The sequence below is a fragment of the Anabrus simplex genome, chromosome 1, assembly GCF_040414725.1.
Source record: "Anabrus simplex isolate iqAnaSimp1 chromosome 1, ASM4041472v1, whole genome shotgun sequence".
Classification (NCBI taxonomy): Eukaryota; Metazoa; Arthropoda; class Insecta; order Orthoptera; family Tettigoniidae; genus Anabrus; species Anabrus simplex.
Window position 1 is genome coordinate 863,900,206 of NC_090265.1, and position 19,911 is coordinate 863,920,116.

The 19,911-nt window shown below is 38.0% G+C and overlaps 1 protein-coding gene across 2 annotated transcripts in view; it reads left to right on the top strand.

Annotated features, from left to right (window-relative positions):
• The window catches only part of VhaSFD (V-type proton ATPase subunit VhaSFD), a 129,886-nt gene that overhangs the window by 75,435 nt on the left and 34,540 nt on the right, over window positions 1-19,911 (top strand). For both annotated transcript variants that reach the window (XM_067136469.2, XM_067136470.2), the window contains 2 exons: window positions 6,535-6,619; window positions 6,704-6,882. In XM_067136469.2, coding sequence (XP_066992570.1) covers window positions 6,535-6,619; window positions 6,704-6,882 — 264 coding nt within the window. The remainder of the gene's footprint in view (window positions 1-6,534; window positions 6,620-6,703; window positions 6,883-19,911) is intronic.

A 19,911-nucleotide genomic window follows, 5' to 3' on the forward strand; every position in this document is an offset into this window, starting at 1 on the left:
ATGTGAATTGTTTGGTTCTGCTACAGCTTCCTGATGCTTTTCTGTCAGCTGATGTATCAAGATACCACATTTAATATTGTCAAAAGTTTTTCCATAATTATGTACCAAATTTTTATATTCCTGTCAGGAGACAGGATATTTATTTATTGCCTGTCTTTTTACATGCCAAGAATTAAATACTGGCAATACACTGACTGTTGTTATTTGACTTGTGCTCTTGTCTCTTCTCCTGCCATCTCTGTTAAAGGATGTTACTACTTCAGTCATATAAAAAATAACCCCTCAAAGATTGGTATAGTAGCTAGTAATTAATAAATACAAAATTATGAAATGATATGAGCTATCCTTTAGACAAGCTAATGTTGCATTGGTAGCCAAGCAGTGTTGTAACTGTATATCTCAGCTACAGTGCTACAAAGTGAATTATGACAAAGAATAAAATAAAGTAAATTTTGCTCTTCATATAATTTAAATAACCAGTACTTTTTTATACATTGCAAATTTTGATCTTTGAATCTAGTGGTAATCTTGCTGAGAGAAGAGACTGTTAACTCATTGTTAATTCTATCTCCAAATACTTTACTATGACAATACCGGCAGTTGTATCTCAAGTGCATTCAGTGGAGTGCTAACAGCGATGGCATTGACATCTAGTGGTACAGTGTGGCAAGCTGGAAACTGCATACTTGTCTTTGCTGTAGTTGAGAAAAATGTCTCTCCATTCATTTGAAATATTTGTTAAAATAACTGAATAATCAAAATAATTACAAGTGAATGGTACCGTATAGGCTTTTGGGCTTATGCCGTGTCAAGGAAATAAGGTGAAATTCTTTACATTACGTTTCGTTGCGTTGCGCTTGTTAAAAGAAGCCTTTCTGGTGGACAGTCAAGATTTTCTTCTGATGACGCAAGCACAGTTCTCTGCAAAATGAAAAGAATTTTCCTTATTTTCTTGACACGGCATAAGCCCAAAAGCCTATACAGTATCATGTCTATAAGTACAGGCCGTAAGAGCATCAATGGCAAAATTACAAGTGAAATTTTAGAATATGCAATACCTTTTTGAAACTGCCAAAGGAGCATTATGCTAGCTGTGCCTTTCACTACATCTTAAAAACTAAAAGCATAATTCTTTTGAGGATTCACCCAGCCTCTGGGCAGAATACTTAACAACTTCTATCTTTTCTTCTTTCTGGCCTTTTCCCAGTTACCTGGAGTAGGCACTTTGAATGTACTTAGCTTAGTTTTACAGCCAGGTGCCTGTTCCAAAGTCAACTCTATGTGGAGGGATGTTTTCATTATTCTGTGTTTCTGTGGTAGTTTGTTGTGTGATGGGTTGTATGTATTTGAAGATGTGTCGAGTACAAACACCTGCCCCCGAGCTACTGAAATTAACATACGCGATTAAAATCAGCCAGGAAGCATACCCAGGGCTTTCTGAACCAATAGCTGTGTAAACCTCAGCTACAATGCTACAGAGTGAATTATAACAAAGAATACTGATCATTCAACCAAAATGCCACATGGGCAAGACAACTTACCATGCATGTTTTTTTAACGTTTGTTAATAGAGAAGCCATAATTGAGGAATAGGAGTTTTGGTTCATTATTTTGTTCACTTTTTCCTCCTCCTCCTCCTCCTCCTCCTCCTCCTTATTTATTCTTCCATACGGTTGATCTCTTAGGGCTCTACAGGCGTATCCACCACACACTGCTATCTCACTTTTGCTGTAGTTTGAATTTTCTGTATTACTTCTGAAGACAGAAATACAGAATATTGTATGTATGTACATACATAATACATACATGTTGTTGTTCTTGTTTGAATCATCAATCCATAGACTGGTTTGATGCAGCTCTCCATGCCAGCATATCCTGTGTTAATCTTTTCATTTCTACGTAACTACTGCATCCTATATTTGTTCTAATCTGTTTGTCATATTCATACCTTGGTCTACGCCTATTGTTCTTACTGCCTACACTTCCCTCAAAAACCAAGTGAACAAGTCTTAGATGTCTTAAGATGTGTCCTATCATCCTATCTCTTCTTCTCGTCAAATTTAGGTAAATCAGTCTCCTCTCACCAATCTGATTCACTATCTTCATTCGTGATTTGATCTACCTATCTCACTTTCAGCATTCTTCTGTAACACCACATTTTAAAAGCTTCTATTCTCTTTCTTTCTGAGCTTGTTATTGTCCACACTCCAGACAAAAGTCTTCAAAAACATTCTAATTTCTATATCAATGTTCGAAGTGAGCAAATTTCTTTTCTTAAGAAAGCTCTTCCTTGCTTGTGCTAGTCTGCATTTTATGTCCTCCTTACTTCTGCCATCGTTAGTTATTTTACTATTCAAATCACAATATTCATCTACTTCTTTTAAGACTTAATTTCCTAATCTAATATTACCTGCATCACCTGACTTTGTTCGAATGCACTCCATTACCTTTGTTTTGGACTTATTTTCATCTTGTACTCCTTACCTAAGACTCCATCTGTATCATACAGCAATTTCTCCAGTTCTTCTGCAGTCTCAGATAAAATGACAGTATCATCGGCAAATCACAGGGTTATGTTTTTCTCTCCTTGGATTGTGATTCCCTTTCAAAATTCCTCTTTGCATACCTGCCAACCCTTCTGATTTACCCGGAAACTTTCCGTTTTTTAACTTGTCTTCTTATTTTCCGAATTATTTTTAATTCTTATTTTTGACCATTATAACCTCCAGTACAGTCAATACTCTTCCCCTAGGAAAAGGATAACTTCTTATGTGCTTGTGTAATTTACCCAACTTCATTTTCAAGCGTTTTTATTTGATGCTTTATTTCACGGGTGTATCGTCCGTCGCCTTCGTGTATCGTGTTTCCTGATTGCTACAGCAGCATGTGTGCTTTACGGCTTAGAATTCGGGACAGCAATCGTCCTACGAGCAAGAGAGGCTAGCGACTCAGTTAATCGTGATGAAAGAACGAGTTTCTTATTGTGTGGTTCATGCACTAATAACATTGTTTCTGTGCGTAATTTCGTTGGAGTTGTAGGCCGCGTGTTCTTTATAGCGGTTCTGTGCTTTCCCCCGTGTCAAAGTCTTATGTTAATAATGTACGAGACATACTGATCTGATTTGTATGCAGTAGTTTCGCGTATTTCAGTGCATTTTGTTCATTCTTACTTCATAAATTTAATGAGTTGAATGTATTTCAGGGAGTTGTGTCTGTGACAGTTTCTGGTATTTTTTCTTCACGTTATGGCCAAAACACATAACAAATGTTATCTCCAAGTGTTCAGATACACCTATAAAATTCAATTTCTGTTCATTTTACAGTAATCAAAGATACTATTATGCGAATCAGCTCGGGAGATAAATTTTATTTCAAGTTATAGAAATTTCGATATATAGAGAATACCGTTTTTGAGCATGTATAGCACATAATTGAATCATATTTGTATGTATCTACGGGCTTTTACTGAACGGATTATGTAAAACGGTACTTAAAAATATACCAAAAAACTCTATTTTACGACATCTCTTTAATTATAACATTTATTATAGTAACTTTTTAGAGGACAAGATACAGTACATACAGTAGTGAAACAAGAAATATAGCTCTGTTAACACGTTTGGTAAAAAATCTGTTAGTCTCTTCTGTTTGTTGCGGTTAACCTTTCCTCCCTTCACGTTGAAACTTCTCATCAATAACACGCAGCTGAGTTTCGTAAATGGAGCTTGTCATCTGCGACTTCTGGGCTTGGTTTTTATTAATAATCTTGACCATGATGGTCGGGATTGGATCCGTATTGACTTAGTAACAGTAAATATGTTGGAAGATAGTCCACCTAGTCAATACAATTCATTTATTTACCTTTCACCTTAACATCTAGTACATGTTTCGAGAATATTATGCATTCTCTTCCTCAGCTAGTGGATTAAAATCCAGTATACAATAAGACCTGACTAAAATACGGGGGCCCCCATTACGAGACCGGTGATTAATTGACACCCGAGAAACGACGAGGCTTTGCCGATTTGCCAATCACTAGAAGTTTGAGTTTTTCGGTTCACATCATATTAGTTTCCAGCTTCACTGTAACCCTTTCTTTACTTGTTAACTGTTGCTCACAAACCACAAATGCCGTATTTCACAGTTAATGTTGCACAAAATTCGAGTTAGAGTATTTTTTTCTTCAAGGGAGGAAATTTTTGCTTTGAGAAATTCGTATAACTGAATTTAGAGAATAGAAAAATAAATACACATGAAGAATAGGACAAACGGCCGGAAAATCTAAGGTAGTTTGAGCTACTGAAAATTCAAGTAATGGATGTTCGAGATATCAAGGTTCGACTGTATTATTATTCGTATGTATGTGTCATAAATGAGAGTGATTAAGTACATTTTCTTGTAACCATTTTAATTGATTTTTTAAGTTTAAGATTTAATGGTCAGTTCACATTGTAACTGTAGATATGTATGCCTTTTTTCCTGTCCTTTTCACTTAGACCGTGGTGCAATATATGTGATGAAACCCAAGAAAAAATTCTTCCTATTTTCGATTTCTGAAAGTTGGCAGCTATGTCTTTGATTTTCTTTCCTGCCTGTTCTATATAAACATTGAAAAGACAGGGGACAAACTGTAGAACCATATCATCTATGTCTTTACCATGATAAACTGTTGTATATGTTCCTGCCATCTTTCTGCCTTGTCTTCTTTCCCTAGAAGTGGTTTTCCATCTGAGCTCTTAATATTCATACACCTAGATTTCCTTTCTCCAAATTTCCTTAATTTTCTGGAATGTACATCTACTTTTCCTATGACCATAGAACCTTCAACTTCCTTGCACTTCTCCTTCAGCCATTCTTCCTTAGCTGCCCTGCACTTTCCACTTCATTCTTTAATCACCTGCATTCTTTTCTGCCCTTCTCACTTTTGTGCGTTCTTGTATTTTTGTCGTTTATCAATCGGGTCTAGTATCTCCTGAGTTATCCATTGATTCTTAGTTGCTCTTTCCATTCTTTCTAACATTTCTTCATCAGCCCTACTGAACTCATTCTTCACGACTGTCCATTCTTCATCTATTGAATTTCCTTCAGCCTTTCCATTTAGTGCAACATTTTCCTTGAAACAATCCCTCACAATCGTTTCTCAACTTGTCTAGATACCTCTCGTTACCACCACCATGGCATTTCATGACCAACAAGTTGTGCTCAGAGACCACGTCTGCTCCTGGGAAAGTTTTGCAATCCAGCACCTGGTTTCTGAATCTCTGCCTAATCATAATGACCTTCCAGTGTCTCAAAGTCTCGTCCACGTATACAGCCGTCATTTATGGTATTTGAACCAAATATTAGCAAGGACTATGTTATGATCGGTGCAGAGTTCAACCAGCCGACTTCCTCTTCCATTCCTTTGTCCCAATCTGAATTCTTCTATTGTATTACCTTCCCTTCCTTGGCCTACCACTGTATTCCAGTCTCCCACCACAATTAGATTCTTGTCACCTTTTACGTGTTTTATTAAATCTTCTGTCTCTTCATAATTTTTTCGATTTCTTCATCTGCTGAACTAGTTGGCATATAGACCTGCACTATTGTGGTGGGCATTGGCTTGGTGTTTTATCTTAACAACAATAATCTTTTCACTATGCTGGTTGTAGTAGCTTACCCGCTGCCCTATTTTATTATTCATTATTAAACCTACTCCTGCATTTCTCCTGTTTGATTTTGTGTTGATAGTTCTGTAGTCGCCTGATGAAAAATCCAGTTACGTGAGGATATTGGCATAAAGTGAACTACGATATTCCTGGCAAGGGAGAAGAATTACAGATTTCATAAGGTCTCTTTCACAACTTTATGCATAAAGAATTCTTATACTTGCGTATTAAATTTGTGGGAGTGGTGTTCAGTCGTATGTCAATAATACATTGAAATAATTTTCTTACAGTGAAAACGTGAAGCCAACTGAACATGAACCTCATTTCTTTCAGGTTCAAAGTGACTGCAATAATCATTACACTACAGGCCCACAATCCCCAGAGGGTGAAATTTATGGTATTTAATACTGCAAGCCCTCAAGTTTGAGTGCATTTAGAGTTCAGCATTTGTTAATATTATTGGTTTTACTTCCAACTAACAGCTCAGTATTTTAATGACCTTAATATAAGGAGCCTAGCCTAATCAGAATGTAACCTCAACACAGTTGTGAGGTCATGATTTTTAATATTTGCAATCCTTGTCAGTTCCCATGTCATTAGCTTTCTGGGTAATTTGCTCTGCACATAACTTTTTTTCTTGCAATATCACTGCAGTGTAAGATTTAGTGACACGCGCTGATAAATTACCAACACGCCAGTGTGCCAAGTGCAACATGCTATCACAGAATTTGCCATACCATGCCGTGGTGATGCCTTTACTAGACTTTCTTGCTGAAAACAGCAAGCTGTCCGGTATTGTCATAGTAAATTATTTCCTATTACTTTTTGTACTTTTTATTCTCCTTCAGATATGAGTGTGAAAGGATTGTTCATTTTGTACTTTAAGGTTTAATGTTATTCCCATTTTGGCTGACATCCTGAGTGACTCAGTGAAGGAAAAGGTGACACGGATCATCCTCGCAGTTTTTAGGGTAAGAAACAGATTTTGAAAAATGTTTAGACAATTATAAATTATTCAGTTTATACCTTAATATAATTTTGTGCTCTTTTTATAGAATCTAATTGAGAAACCAGAGGATAGCCAAGTTTCAAAAGAGCACTGTATTGCTATGGTGCAGTGTAAAGTACTTAAACAGCTGAGTATTCTCGAACAGAGAAAACTTGATGATGAAGACATAGTAGCTGATATTGAGTTCCTTAATGAGAAACTGCAAGCATCAGTGCAAGATCTTAGGTATGTATCAAATGTATGTTTGTCATCATCATCATTCATTTCCCTCGTCCAGGTCATGGTTTGGAATGTTTATAGCTCCTTTCCATCTTTCTCTATCCAACCATCATTGTTCCCCCTTAACTACTGTATGTTCCAATCCAGGGTTCTGATATTATACTGGATAGTTTTCAACCCCTTAGTCTGGGTCTCTCTCTTGCCCTCCTCCTATCTGGATCTCAATCATCCCCTTCGGCATTCTTCCCTCTTCCATCCTCTTAACATGTCCACACCATCTAAGTTTATCCCTCTCCACTCTGTTGTAGAAATTTAAACTCTGATTTCCTTCCTGCCATCCTCATTTCTCGCTCCGTCCTTTCTTCTCTGCTGCATGTGTTAGTATTGGGCAGTAATACTGTACACTTTATAGATCACCTCTTTGCATTTCATTGATACTTCCTTCGTCCACACCAGGTTTCTCACACTGGTAGAATGTACAGTGGAGTGTGGCCAAGTTGGTTCGATTTTGTGATTGGCCACGCCTGGAGTTGTGCTCGATCTGCCATATTCCTCCCTAGCACTGTATTGTAAACATGTTATTTTAATGGTCATAGTTTGCAGAGTAGGTGAAAATGCCGGGTTGTTGTGTATTCGGCTGTACCCATAGGCCAGAAAATGATTCATCATGAGGGTGTTGTGCTAAATAACTAGTGTAAGCTGCAAGTGCAAGAACCTGAACTACCTCAGAATTTCAGCAAAATGAGTGAGCTTGACCCCCAGTGGAAAGAATTCTCTGCATTGTCTGTTGGGTTATCTAATTAAGAGCATTGAGCAGAATTCCAAACACTGTGAGAAATGTTTAAAGAATTTAGGTTGTTTAGAGCCCTCTAGCTTTCTTTATGAGAGGTTAAATCGAATTACAGTGGAACCTCGATTATCCGTTCCCGGAAAATGCGTTTTCCTGGAATATACGTTCAAATTACGTGGTCCCACGAGCATCGTAATTAAATCATGTTGTAAAAGTCCCGCATTATCCGTTCCTCGAAGAAACGATTTCCCGGATCAAATTCCAGTCCCATCAACGCTAAGTCCTTGATCAATCATTTTTTAATAAACTGTATCTCACGAAAGGACGGCTATGGCATACTTATGGATCTTGGCATTAACGCCCCGTCATTGCGATAATTAGAGCAAGTACTGTACCGGTACTGGAAAAGCGATCAGCGGTGAACTTGCATAAGGGACCATCTTAGCATCGCATTCGGGTGGTATTTAGAGAATCTCAGAAAATCATAAAGCAGAGAGCGGGCACAACAATTGTAAGGAGACACGGCACATTTCGACAGCTCTGCTTGAAGACTGAACGAGTTTAGTCAAATGTTTGCACTTATAAAACGTCCATATTATGTCCAGGGTTAGATGTTTATATTTTTACATTTTTTCGATCGTAGTGCTGAACAGGTTTTCGGCACTTTGCTCAGGGCACTGTAGAGTAACTGGGCTTTCAGGCAGGAATCGAAACTGCTCCTTCTTAACACAAATGCAGTATTTTTTATATTATCGTACATGATTATGTTAGCAAGACCAGAACAGATGTTGCACCTTACATTAAGAAAGAAAGCCATGGGAGATCTTGGGATTGCCTATTACTGTTTAGGTCCTAATGTAAGACTAGGAATTTTAAGTTTTCGTGTTAAAATACCAAAAACTGCAGTCGTTTTATTTGCGCACATTACATTTAAATTGTTGGTATCATTTCCAACTCGTACTGACACGTGCAGAGAGAGCGCTTTTCAGATGACCTCAAGGTCACGAATAACCGTAATTTCTGAAGTTTTGATATTTCTTTTATCTTTCCAATTTGATTGAATTTGTGACAGGCAGAATTGAATATAATGGGCCGATTGCAGAAACGGTATTTAGACAATGTTTACGGTTAAACAATGCCAACTATGGCTGCCGCATTTCAGAGACGTTAATTATCACTTAGAGACTGTCTAAAACCGATGTTCAACCGGTCGTGTTTAAACACTGTTTAACCTCAAATGAGAGGAGTGAATCACAATAAGAGGTTACGTACCATGAAATATGTAATTTGTATTATCATGTTGAGACGATTACGGGAAGAAAGGTTAGTCCAACGGCCTCTCTATGGTTCACCCGCTGCTAAATCGCAGCAATTCGTTTGACATGCACGGGGAGATAGATCTTAAAATAAGGTTTTGCTTTTCGAGATATGTTTCTTAAGACTGACAAAGTGACTGTCTGGTAACTGTCAACTTGAATACAATTCTTGGCAACCAATATATTTTATTATATACATGGGTTAATTTCCACAGAATTATAGGTCATTTCGACTATAATACATATGGTACATATCAGAATTACGTGTCCCGATCGTCAGAGGGCTGTCACATACATCAACCAGGAGGGATTCACTTATATTTACTGCTAAGTAAACACACATACTAGTGAAAACTAACAAGTAGGTTGTATGGGGTTATATATATATATATATATATATAAAATTGTATAAGTTTTTGGCAACTGTCAGATAACAAGTAACTAATCTCATTTTGTTCCGTATTAAAGATACAATAAGTAAACTCTTTCAAGATTAAAAATATTGTGTCCACCTATTCAATACAAATATATATATTTTTAGTGGTTAAATTCTACATGAATTAAACACACCAGTAAGGGACATGTTTTGCCCTAGTTATGGGCATCTTCAGCCTATATTAAACTTAAGGTCAAGAATTAAAACTATAACATTGGATCTTATAGTAAACTAACTTAATACTAAATACAATTGTCTTATGCTATTTACATTCACGCTGTGATCAGTTTATCCACAATTGGAAGTCTAGTCATTATAAAATAAGTTAATTCATTGTTCATAAATTCTGGCAGAACAAAAATTGGTACCAAAATTTCTAAAACTCACACAGAGGAAGGGTATAACCAATACAAATAGAATTCAGACTAAGGTCAACGAGATTTGGATAAGAAATGAAATTAAAGCAACGTACAAAAAGAAAGCCCTCCTAAATTTATAATTATATAAGGTTCATTTATTTTTGGTCCAAATGTTGTCTCCGTTGGAATGGAATTGAATATTAACGCTTTTAACCAAGATTCTGGTTTTGTAAAAGTTCTTACGACTCAGGCGACCATAACAGTTGAAGAAACCCCAACTCACGCAGTGATAAATTCTAGTCAATACAGTTTGAGAAACCCCAATTCACACTGTGATCAATCCAATCCACAATTGGAAGTCTAGTCATAATAAAATAAGTTAATTCATTGTTCATAAATTCTGGCAAAGTTAATGCACATATTGTACATATTGTAAACTATATAAATAGCATAAGACAATTGTATTTAGTATTAAGTTAGTTTACTATAAGTTCCAATGTTATAGTTTTAATTCTTGACCTTAAGTTTAATATAGGCTGAAGATGCCCATAACTAGGGCGAAACATGTCCCTAACTGGTGCGTTTAATTCATGTAGAATTTAACCACTAAAAATATATATTTGTATTGAATAGGTGGACACAATATTTTTAATCTTGAAAGAGTTTACTTAACTGTCAGATAGGAAAAGGCAAGTAGTGGTGATTATTGTTTAAAGAGGACTGGGGAAGAAGAGCTGTGGCCATAATAACAGCCCTAGTATTTGCCTAGTGTAAAAATAGGGAGACTACGGAAAACAATTTTCACGGCTGCCGATGATGCGTTTCGAACCTACAATCTCCAGAATGCAAGCTACATCTATATGGCCCGTACAATACACTCGGTTACACATTACTGTTGCTTCATCTTCCCTTCGTCGAAGCTACCGTATTTGAGTAGATTACACTCACTGTAACAACGCTATAATCAAAGCTACACTTCCCCGTACGGTGGAGTGTCGCTTTAGTATCGATAGTATTGTGAGATTTAATTTCTACCGAAAGCAATACTCTTATCTGTGGGCAAGTGATGCTCAGCCATATTTGAGTAATGTGTAGGAAGACAAACAGCTGACTGGTGTTCGGCGCGCACACCTACGAATTTCATTGGTTGTGACAAGCAAAGAGTTGCATGAAAGATACTTCTGTCTCCGTTTTCAAACAAAAATTGAAACTTTAAGTGATGTCTAGTTAAACATCGACTGAACAACGTTTATGCAATGGAAGATTATGCTTGATTTAGACGTTGTTGTTTAGGTAGACAATGTATAAGGCTTAAAACTAGTCATCGTTTCTGCAATCGGCCCTGTTCGAGAACTTTTAAGAATCGATACTTACATTCAAAACCATGTTTTCGAGTTCAACATAACCTTTAAAAGTCAATGTAGGCCTAAATTACGCGGTACTAGATTTCCAGAAACTGACTAACGAACAGTATACCGGAGACCAAATTAAAGATTTTGGGTGCTTTTATATCTAATGTGCTGTATTTTATTAGATGAGAGAATTAAAAATTACTTGTGGTCAATTGTCGTTTGGCTTGGCGTTATTAGATTTTTCGAAGAGTTTGCAAAGTTGCTGAACTGAAAGAAGTTTTCACGTGAAACTGACGAAGATTCCCCTGTAAGAATGAATATAAAGTATCGAGATTTTGAACTCGCGTACCGGTAATTAATGCGGTTTCGCGGTCTAACATGCCTGCCTCTCATCCTGAGGGCCCGGGTTCGATTGTGACCAGGTCAGGCAATTTTACCTGGATATAAGTCTGGTTCTAGGTCCTCTCATCCTACCTGATTACTTTTAATTGTGGAGCTATCTAATGGTGAGATGGTGACCCCGATCTAAAGAACCAGGAATATCAGCCAAGAGGATTCGTTGCACTAACCATGCGTCACCTCGTAATCTGCAGGCCTTCGGGCTGAGCAGCGGTCGCTTAGCAGGCAAAGGCCCATTGGGGCTGTAGTTTGGTTTGGTTTGGTTTAGGAGTTTTGGTAAGATTATAATTATACATATTTCATTTTTGTGATATTTAGCCAAATTGTTGATGGTTTTCATTCATTCCCGGATTTTCCATTTTCTCGTGTTGTACATTTTATTTTCATGGTCCCTCAAAAAACGGAGAATCGAGGTTTCACTGTAAATGTTTCAAAGAAAGCACATTATGGTTTGTAAATGAGCCTACATTTCAGTTTGTATTAGAAATTGAGGAATTGTTTTCTAACTATGGTGATATATTGAAGTTTCAAAACAAGTCTGACATTAAAAAGTTCCTTCCAACTCCTAGGCCTTTCCTATCCCATCGTCGCCATAAGACCTATCTGTGTCGGTGCAACGTAAAGCCCCTAGCAAAAAAAAAAAAAAAAAAAGTTTATGGTGTCTAAAGTGAAGATCAAAATTTATTATTCCAGTACCTGACTGTCGTGATTTATTAAACATATTCATAACAAGATACATTGTATTTAGGCTAAAAACTGGTTCGAGAAGTAAGAAAAGTAGAACTGTCTTTAGCAGCAAATCTGTGGCAGAACACGCACCTGTAATTTAAATTCTTTCATATACTAACTCTTTGAGCACCAAGGGATGATTTTTCATTCCTCTGTGAACTCGGGGCAAGTGCCAGGAATGATATTTCATCCCTCATGCAGACTTGTTTAGAAACCATCGTAGTTCTTCCTTTTCCGTTAGATGATAGCACATATAATATTCTTATCAAGGAAGGTGTGTAGTCTCCAAATTTACCACTAGGAGCCGTATAAAATTTGTTGTTTTTGTGACGAATATTTAAAAATGTGAAAGTCATGTCCGCATATCTTGTGCACATCAATAGTGATAGCGGACTTACGGGACAACGTATTTACAAACGATGATGATCTAACTGATCACATACATAGTTCAGGGAATGACGATGGTTATGATGAATCAGAAAGTGAACTTGACTTCATAACAGTGTTGAAAACACTTCTGTACCTTGTCTCAAATGACCTGGGAAGTAAAGTAAATGCTAAAAACACGTGGTAAATGCAGTAGTACTGTTGTATCATTTGGTAAGGCGTTAAAAATACTTTACATGTGTTAAGTAATGTTATTTCTGCGTAAAAGTTATGCATGTTATCCAGATCCATTTATCTTAGCTTTTCAGTTTTAAAAAGCTGTTTAGTTTCAATTTATAATTGATACTCATGCATTAAAGTGCCTTTTGAGAGCGGCAATGTGTCAACAGCAGAACAGCCATTGCAGTATTCAGCAGCGGCGCTTTTAGCTAACATACAACCCATTTGTTTTCTGTTTACTGCTGTGTTCCAGGAGTTATTGGCGTGCAAGTTACTTCATATATTATTACGAGTTTCTTTCGTGCTAATATTTAGTAATATGTTTGTTTGTCCAACCCTTGTCCCGTTTCTCTACGGGGTCGGGTATGAGGTGAGGTGAGATGAATCTGTCACGGCGGGTTTTTATGACCGGATGCCCTTCCTGACATCAGCCTCATCAGAGGAGTTAATGAGATGAAATGAATGACTAGGAAGGGAGAGGGTGAAACCCGGTACCGGCACATAGCCTACTCCGGTCGAGTAGCACCAAGAGGTCTGCTCAAGGCTTAACGTCGGGGAGGTTTGGAATTTAATCCAGGATTTTGGCACGCAAAAGTCCGTGTGGAGTAAAGGTGGTTGAGCCCGGCCCTTCTCATGTAAACCAGAAGAAGGAGAAAGTAATGAGAAGTGAAGAAAAACAGTATGTTCTCAACGTTTTTAAGAAGTTTAGTGACGCAAATCCTGGTAGTACTCTCGAAAATGTGATGAGGTTAGTAGCCGCTACTTCTTAATGTCATCCCACAACATATTAAGGACCTGCGCATTGCAAACTGGAAGGTAAGTTTAAAGGTTACCTCTATACCATTGTTCTTTAAATCCAATTGAAATTGTATGGAGCCTAGTTTGGGTCATATGGCTAGGAACAATAAAACTTTCACCCTTGCAAAAATAAGAAAAATGCTGTTCAAAGGGATTGAACTAGTGACCCCTCAACATTGGGAAATGTATGTAAAACACGTCATCGAGATGGAAGAAAAACTAATGTGAGATATAGACCCGTGATAAATGTGAACGACTCAAGACAGTGATAACGACGGCGGGATGGAAGGGATTGAGTAACCTATCTTTCTTCCACAGGCAACATTGGTGAATACCTTAACCTTCAGAATTGTATTGAATATTATCTTGATTCATTCTGGTGATTATATAAATGTTGTGTTTTTCTTATAACATGTTAGTTTTAGATTATTTGAACTAGTTATCGATCTCGCAGTTTCTGTTTTTATGCTACTAGTACTACAACGTGCACGTGGCCGGACTTATTCTTATCTCCCAGGTAATTTGACGCGACGCAATAAAAATCCACGTATTGATCTATATACTGTATATAAAGCGGAATGTTCAATTTGCCGTACAAAGATGAGACAAAGCTCATTTTGAGCCTCACGACGTATAGAACAAAACTTGGTAATGCCCTATGGGCTCCAAAAACCATGTTTTAAGGGCCTAAAACCAACTGTTTTGGAGATATTGGCATCACACTTCCCCGCTCTAGAAAATGGGTGAAGAAATGACCAGCAGTAACCATGGCAATGTCAGCTCAAGGATTCTGCAGTAGAATACAGGCATGGTGTTTGAAGTAGGCACGTGCGTAAATGTAGGCTAAGCAAAGGAAAGATTCTGCTACACATGACTGTCTCAGCAAAAGCACTGTAGGGTAAGCCACCCCTAGGGATTGTGGTTGGGAGGGGGTGGCATATATAAAAATAATCGAAAATGGTTTGAAACCGTAAGTTTCGGGGTCCCTGAGATGAACAGTGACACTTCGCATGTCGTTTAAGTCCAAGAAGGGCTGAAAAAAAGTCCAAAATGGCCTAGTTTATGGATATATGTGTGTGCACCCCTCTGAGCGGGAGTGGAAATGGGATGGAGTAAAAGAGTAATATAAAATGACCAATATTAAAATAGAATCCATAGTTACACTCCCGGGGTAGTTTAAATCCAAGTTCACCTGCAACGCATGGGAGTGAGAAGGGGTAAAAAAGAAAATGTCCAAAATAACCAAGATTATGGGTGAATGTATGTTCCAGCATAGCTTTCAAACAAACAAACAAACAAACAAGCAAACAAACAAAAAAATTACTGTGGGAGCAGGACTCCTCCAACACCATGACACTTTGGATGCCATTTAAGTCATAGTTCAGGCCCAGCCGAAATGGAGATTGAGAAGGGTTGAAAAGAAGAATGTCCTAATGACCGAAACTATGGATGTATGTGTTATATTTCAGCATAGCTCTCGGCTAAAATTGGTGCACACATGAAAAATAATTACGTGGTGTAAGACATCCCTAGCACCTCTGGTGGAGGGGAAGATACTAAAAAATAATCAAAAGTGATGAATATTACTGCTGAATCCATAGTTTTCAGGGTTGCTTAGATAAATACTGACACTCCGGATGATGTCTTTAAGTTGAAGGTCAAACCCCATCACAGCTCTTAACCAAACTCTATACAGATATGTGTTACTATCTCGAAAAGATACTGTAGGGGTAAGACACCCCTGGGGGAGGGGGTGACATGTAAAATAATCTAAAACAGCTGATAAAGTGTTGAATCCATAGTTTCTGGGGTCACTGAGATTAATAGTGGCACTCTGGATGTTGTTTAAGTCCAAGTTCAGCACCCATCAGCATGGTGATTCAGAAGGGGTGATAAAGAAAATGTCCAAATTTATCAAGATGAAAGTGTTTTACTCAGTTTTCAGTGTCAATCCGCTGATTGGTGACAGTCACGGTGACGGTTGGAATCATGTACATCATATCTATAATGCGGCACATAAATACATTTCGTTAAAACTTTTTTTAAAATTATTTGTTTGAATTTGATCTACTTCCCAGACTATCTGACTTGTGGCACAAGGAAATACTTTAAGGCGAAACAAAATAATCTTAAGCTTAGAACAATATTTCTAAATTTACAAATTTGCAAAAGAGTTTGTAAACAATCGGTCAAATTCACAATTAAGAAAACCTTTAAAAAAAAAACTACTTGAAACAGGTAATACAAATCCTAAAAGTAAAAGGTGTGAAAGAGGAAATTAACAAAATTACCTGTGTGTAGTACTTTCTAGAATAGTTCTCAACCAAACTTCGTACAAATACGAATTACTATCTCGAAAAGATACTGGAGGAGTAAAACACCTAGCCAATCTAGGGGAGAGAATGACGTACAAGAATAATCGAAAATGACCAATATTAGCGTCAATCCATAGTTTCCGTGATCGCTGAGTTATATTTTGGCACACACTGGATGCCATTTAAGTACCAGTTCATTTGTGTAGGCATGGCGAAAAGTGGTGATGAAAAAAATGTCCAAACTTACCGAGATTAGTTTAATTAATGAGAAACAAAATAATCTATAAAACTTGAAATTAAACAAATAACAATAACTGCAAAACTACAAAATAGTTCTTAGTCAGTCAACGTCACAATAACAAAATTTACAAAAATTATCTTCGCACATAATTAACAGGTAATAAAATACCTAAAACAATCAATTAAATGCCTGGGCAGCACCGGGTAATATAGGTAGTTCCTAATCAATTGCAAGCGCCAGTTTTTGGAAAAATGATCTGTTAAGCATGGTTTATCACAAAATTACTGCCAACATGTGAAATCTTCAGTAATGTTAACGATGTTTCTTTCCCGAATAACCTTCCCACCCAGAAATGTAACTGTGGCAAACCTGCCTTCGCGCAATGCTCATGGTGTGCAAAATTTATCATAATTAATGATCTTCACTATTCTATGTTTCAAATGTTTCTACGATCGGTATCATCAGAGAATGCATCGTATCTCCCTAAAGTGTTAATATAAGAATTAATTTACAAAATATTGTAATCTAGGAATTTGTCCATATCTTCTTCTTTGCATCCAGTCTCTGGTGTATACTCTTAAATGAAATCGTGTACTCCATTCTCTGACCTTATCTGTCTCTTGATTATTCCATCAGTTATGTAGTCCACCTTATTTACGTACTCATGTAAGATCTCAGTGTTTATCCCCACTCCATTCTATGCCTTACATCCTCCATCCCATTAGAGAGCATACCCCTTCCTCAACTTCTTCTTCTGTTTTTCCTTCCTACTCCTCTCCACTTAACCTCACTCAGTCCCATCATAGGTACATTCTTCTCCTTAAAATCAGTCATCTCTTTGGACCTTCCAGTCAGTTACATTGCCACTTCATAATGTTCTGTACTGGTCGCCCACTATTCACAGTTCCCCAGAAGCAATGTGCAGTTATTAAGCTGGACATGAAGAGGCTAAGCGACAAGCACGGAAGCTCTGTCAAGCTCAGCCCCGCCCTCCCCCAGCCATTCCATCTGATTTGTGTGGACATTTCGTACAGAGATTGGGTTACTAAGTCATATGAAACATACTCGCAAAGCATTGTGAGTGTGAAAATGAAAACTGCTGAAGAACATGTTTACTTGGATATGAGTTGCAACCAATGATGACTGTACAGTTATAATGTATTTTTTCTCTTGGGTTTTTAAAATGTAAACAATACCACCCCTCTGCAGGTGAAAGGCCTACAGTGTTAGTAAATTACGAATGGAACTAAAAATAATTAGGCTCCGTGTACAGTTTCAATCTTTATTTGTTTTTCGTGACAAAAGTACAATAACACAGGCAACATTACTCATTTCATACAGTATGCATTACCATGTTACCAATTACTTCTGTGATCTTGCCTTTTTTTAATTTTTTTTTATTTGCTTTACATCGCACCAACACAGATAGGTCTTATGGCGACGATGGGATAGGAAAGGAGTAGGAGTGGGAAGGAAGTGGCCGTGGCCTTAAGTTACAGCCCCAGCATTTGCCTGGTGTGAAAATGGGAAACCATGGAAAACCATCTTCAGGGCTGCCGACAGTGGGGTTTGAACCCAGTATCTCCCAGATGCAGGCTCACAGCTGTGCGGCCCTAACCGCACGGCCAACTCACCCGGTCAATGTAGTATCATTAACATTTGACGATAGTAAATGTGTGACACACTGCCATTTATACATCCTCTTAGCTGCCAGCTCATTGCGGGAATGTGATTGAGTTCAGTGACACAAGAAAGCAAAGAATGAATCTCAGACCAGGCATACAAACAAGCTGATGCAGGAACACAGCGTGCATATCTACTACTAGATCATCAGGCTGACTACAAATTTGACGTCACATTTGTGGTTTAGAATAATAAATCTATGATTGAAGTCGCCTTTTGTCATGATGGTGTGCAAGTAAGCTGGTCAAAACATGTCGTCCTTTGAGCGTGTTCCTTGAGTAACAGTTGAAGTTTCGACTTATCTTGGCATGTAGTACAGTTATTATTTTTAAAGGCACATGGTAACTTGTTTTAAGTAATTGGACTGAACATAACGGGCTGGATATTATAAAATTGCAATTAATATTTCCCCAGTACGTGATGTAAAAAGCAACAGCATCACGGTCTGCTCCCAGTCTGACGTCGACATACGTAATGTTAGAGCATTAAATTCCATTACGGTCTTCAGTGAAGTTGTGTTGAAATCATTGCTCATTTTAACTATGTTTTCAAGCAATATTTACCATGCATAATTTTATAGTGGATGTACTGGTCTCAGCCCCTGTTGTAAGGCTGTACTGGCAATAACATGGCATCTCTTTGTTATTATATCAATACCTCTAAAATAGTTTCAATGGCTACAGTAGGCCCCCGGGTCTTACGAAAATTTTGTCTGAAAATTTTCCGCATACTAGCCACACCCCTTTTTTGGGATTTTAAAATTGGCTTAACAAGTGTGGCTGACATGCAAGTAAATACGTATGATTTGGTGGTTAGCCGCCTAATGCCTTGTGGACCAGCAGATCTACCTTGACTGCAAATTCCTGCAGTGATTCTCCAATTTACTGTTGTGCCCTTCTTCATTTGGATTCGAAAGACATCTGCCAGCTGATGGTCACCATAGAGTCCCTCAAGCAGCCTCGCAATCTCTTCATACATGGTGCCCAGCAGGACACTGTGTAGCACCTGTCACTCATCCATACAGCCCGGTAATGGGTTGTGCAGCCATCTCGCCTGACACCTACAAAGTGAGTTGGCCGTGCAGTTAGGGTCACACAGCTGTGAACTTGCATTCAGGAGGAGATGGGTTCAAATATCACTGTTGGCAGCCTTGAAGATGGTTTTCCATATTTTCCCTTTTCACACGAGACAAATGCTGGAGCTGTACCTTAATTAAGGCCATGGCCCATTTGTTCCCACTCAGCCCTTTCTATCGCGTCGTTGCCATAAGACCTATGTCGATTGAAGAAAAAATTCATCCTGTACCCACCCATTGTGTTTGACGGGCCTCGAACTAGGCGTGGAACAACATCAGAGAACTCCACTTCCAGATCATTCCAGGAGCCTGCTACGTTGTTAATCAGCTTCCTTTTTTTCTTTTTCTGGGAACTTCCTTATCGCAAGCCTCAGCAATTCACTGGTGCTATTGTTTTGCTCGCTGCTGGTCAGCATACATTGTCATCCGTCGGTCTGCTAATATTGTTATTGTTCGAAACACTTCTGTGGCATATACAGCCAACACATGGACAACTAATGAACTAATGAAATTCCACAGTAATAGGATTGCTTAAAACTTTTCATTTTTGCTCATATGGCATGACATATTTATGTGAATGTATAAAAAATAAATACAGTGTGCTTACGTCGTACCAACACAGATAGGTCTTACGGCGACAAGATAGGAAAGGGCTAGAAGTGGGAAGGAAGTGGCTGTGGCCTTAATTAAGGTTCATTAAGAGCATTTGTCTGGTGTAAAATGGAAAATCACAGAAAACCATCTTTAGGGCTGCCGACAGTGGGGTTCAAACCCACTATCTCCCAAATGCAAGCTCACAGCTGCGCGACCCTAACTGCACGCCCAACTTGCTCGGTGTGAATGAATAATTTATGTCACTTCATTACATTACATTTATAATTGATCTGCACTTAGGGCAGTCACCCAGGTGGTGGATTCCCTATCAGTTGTTTACTT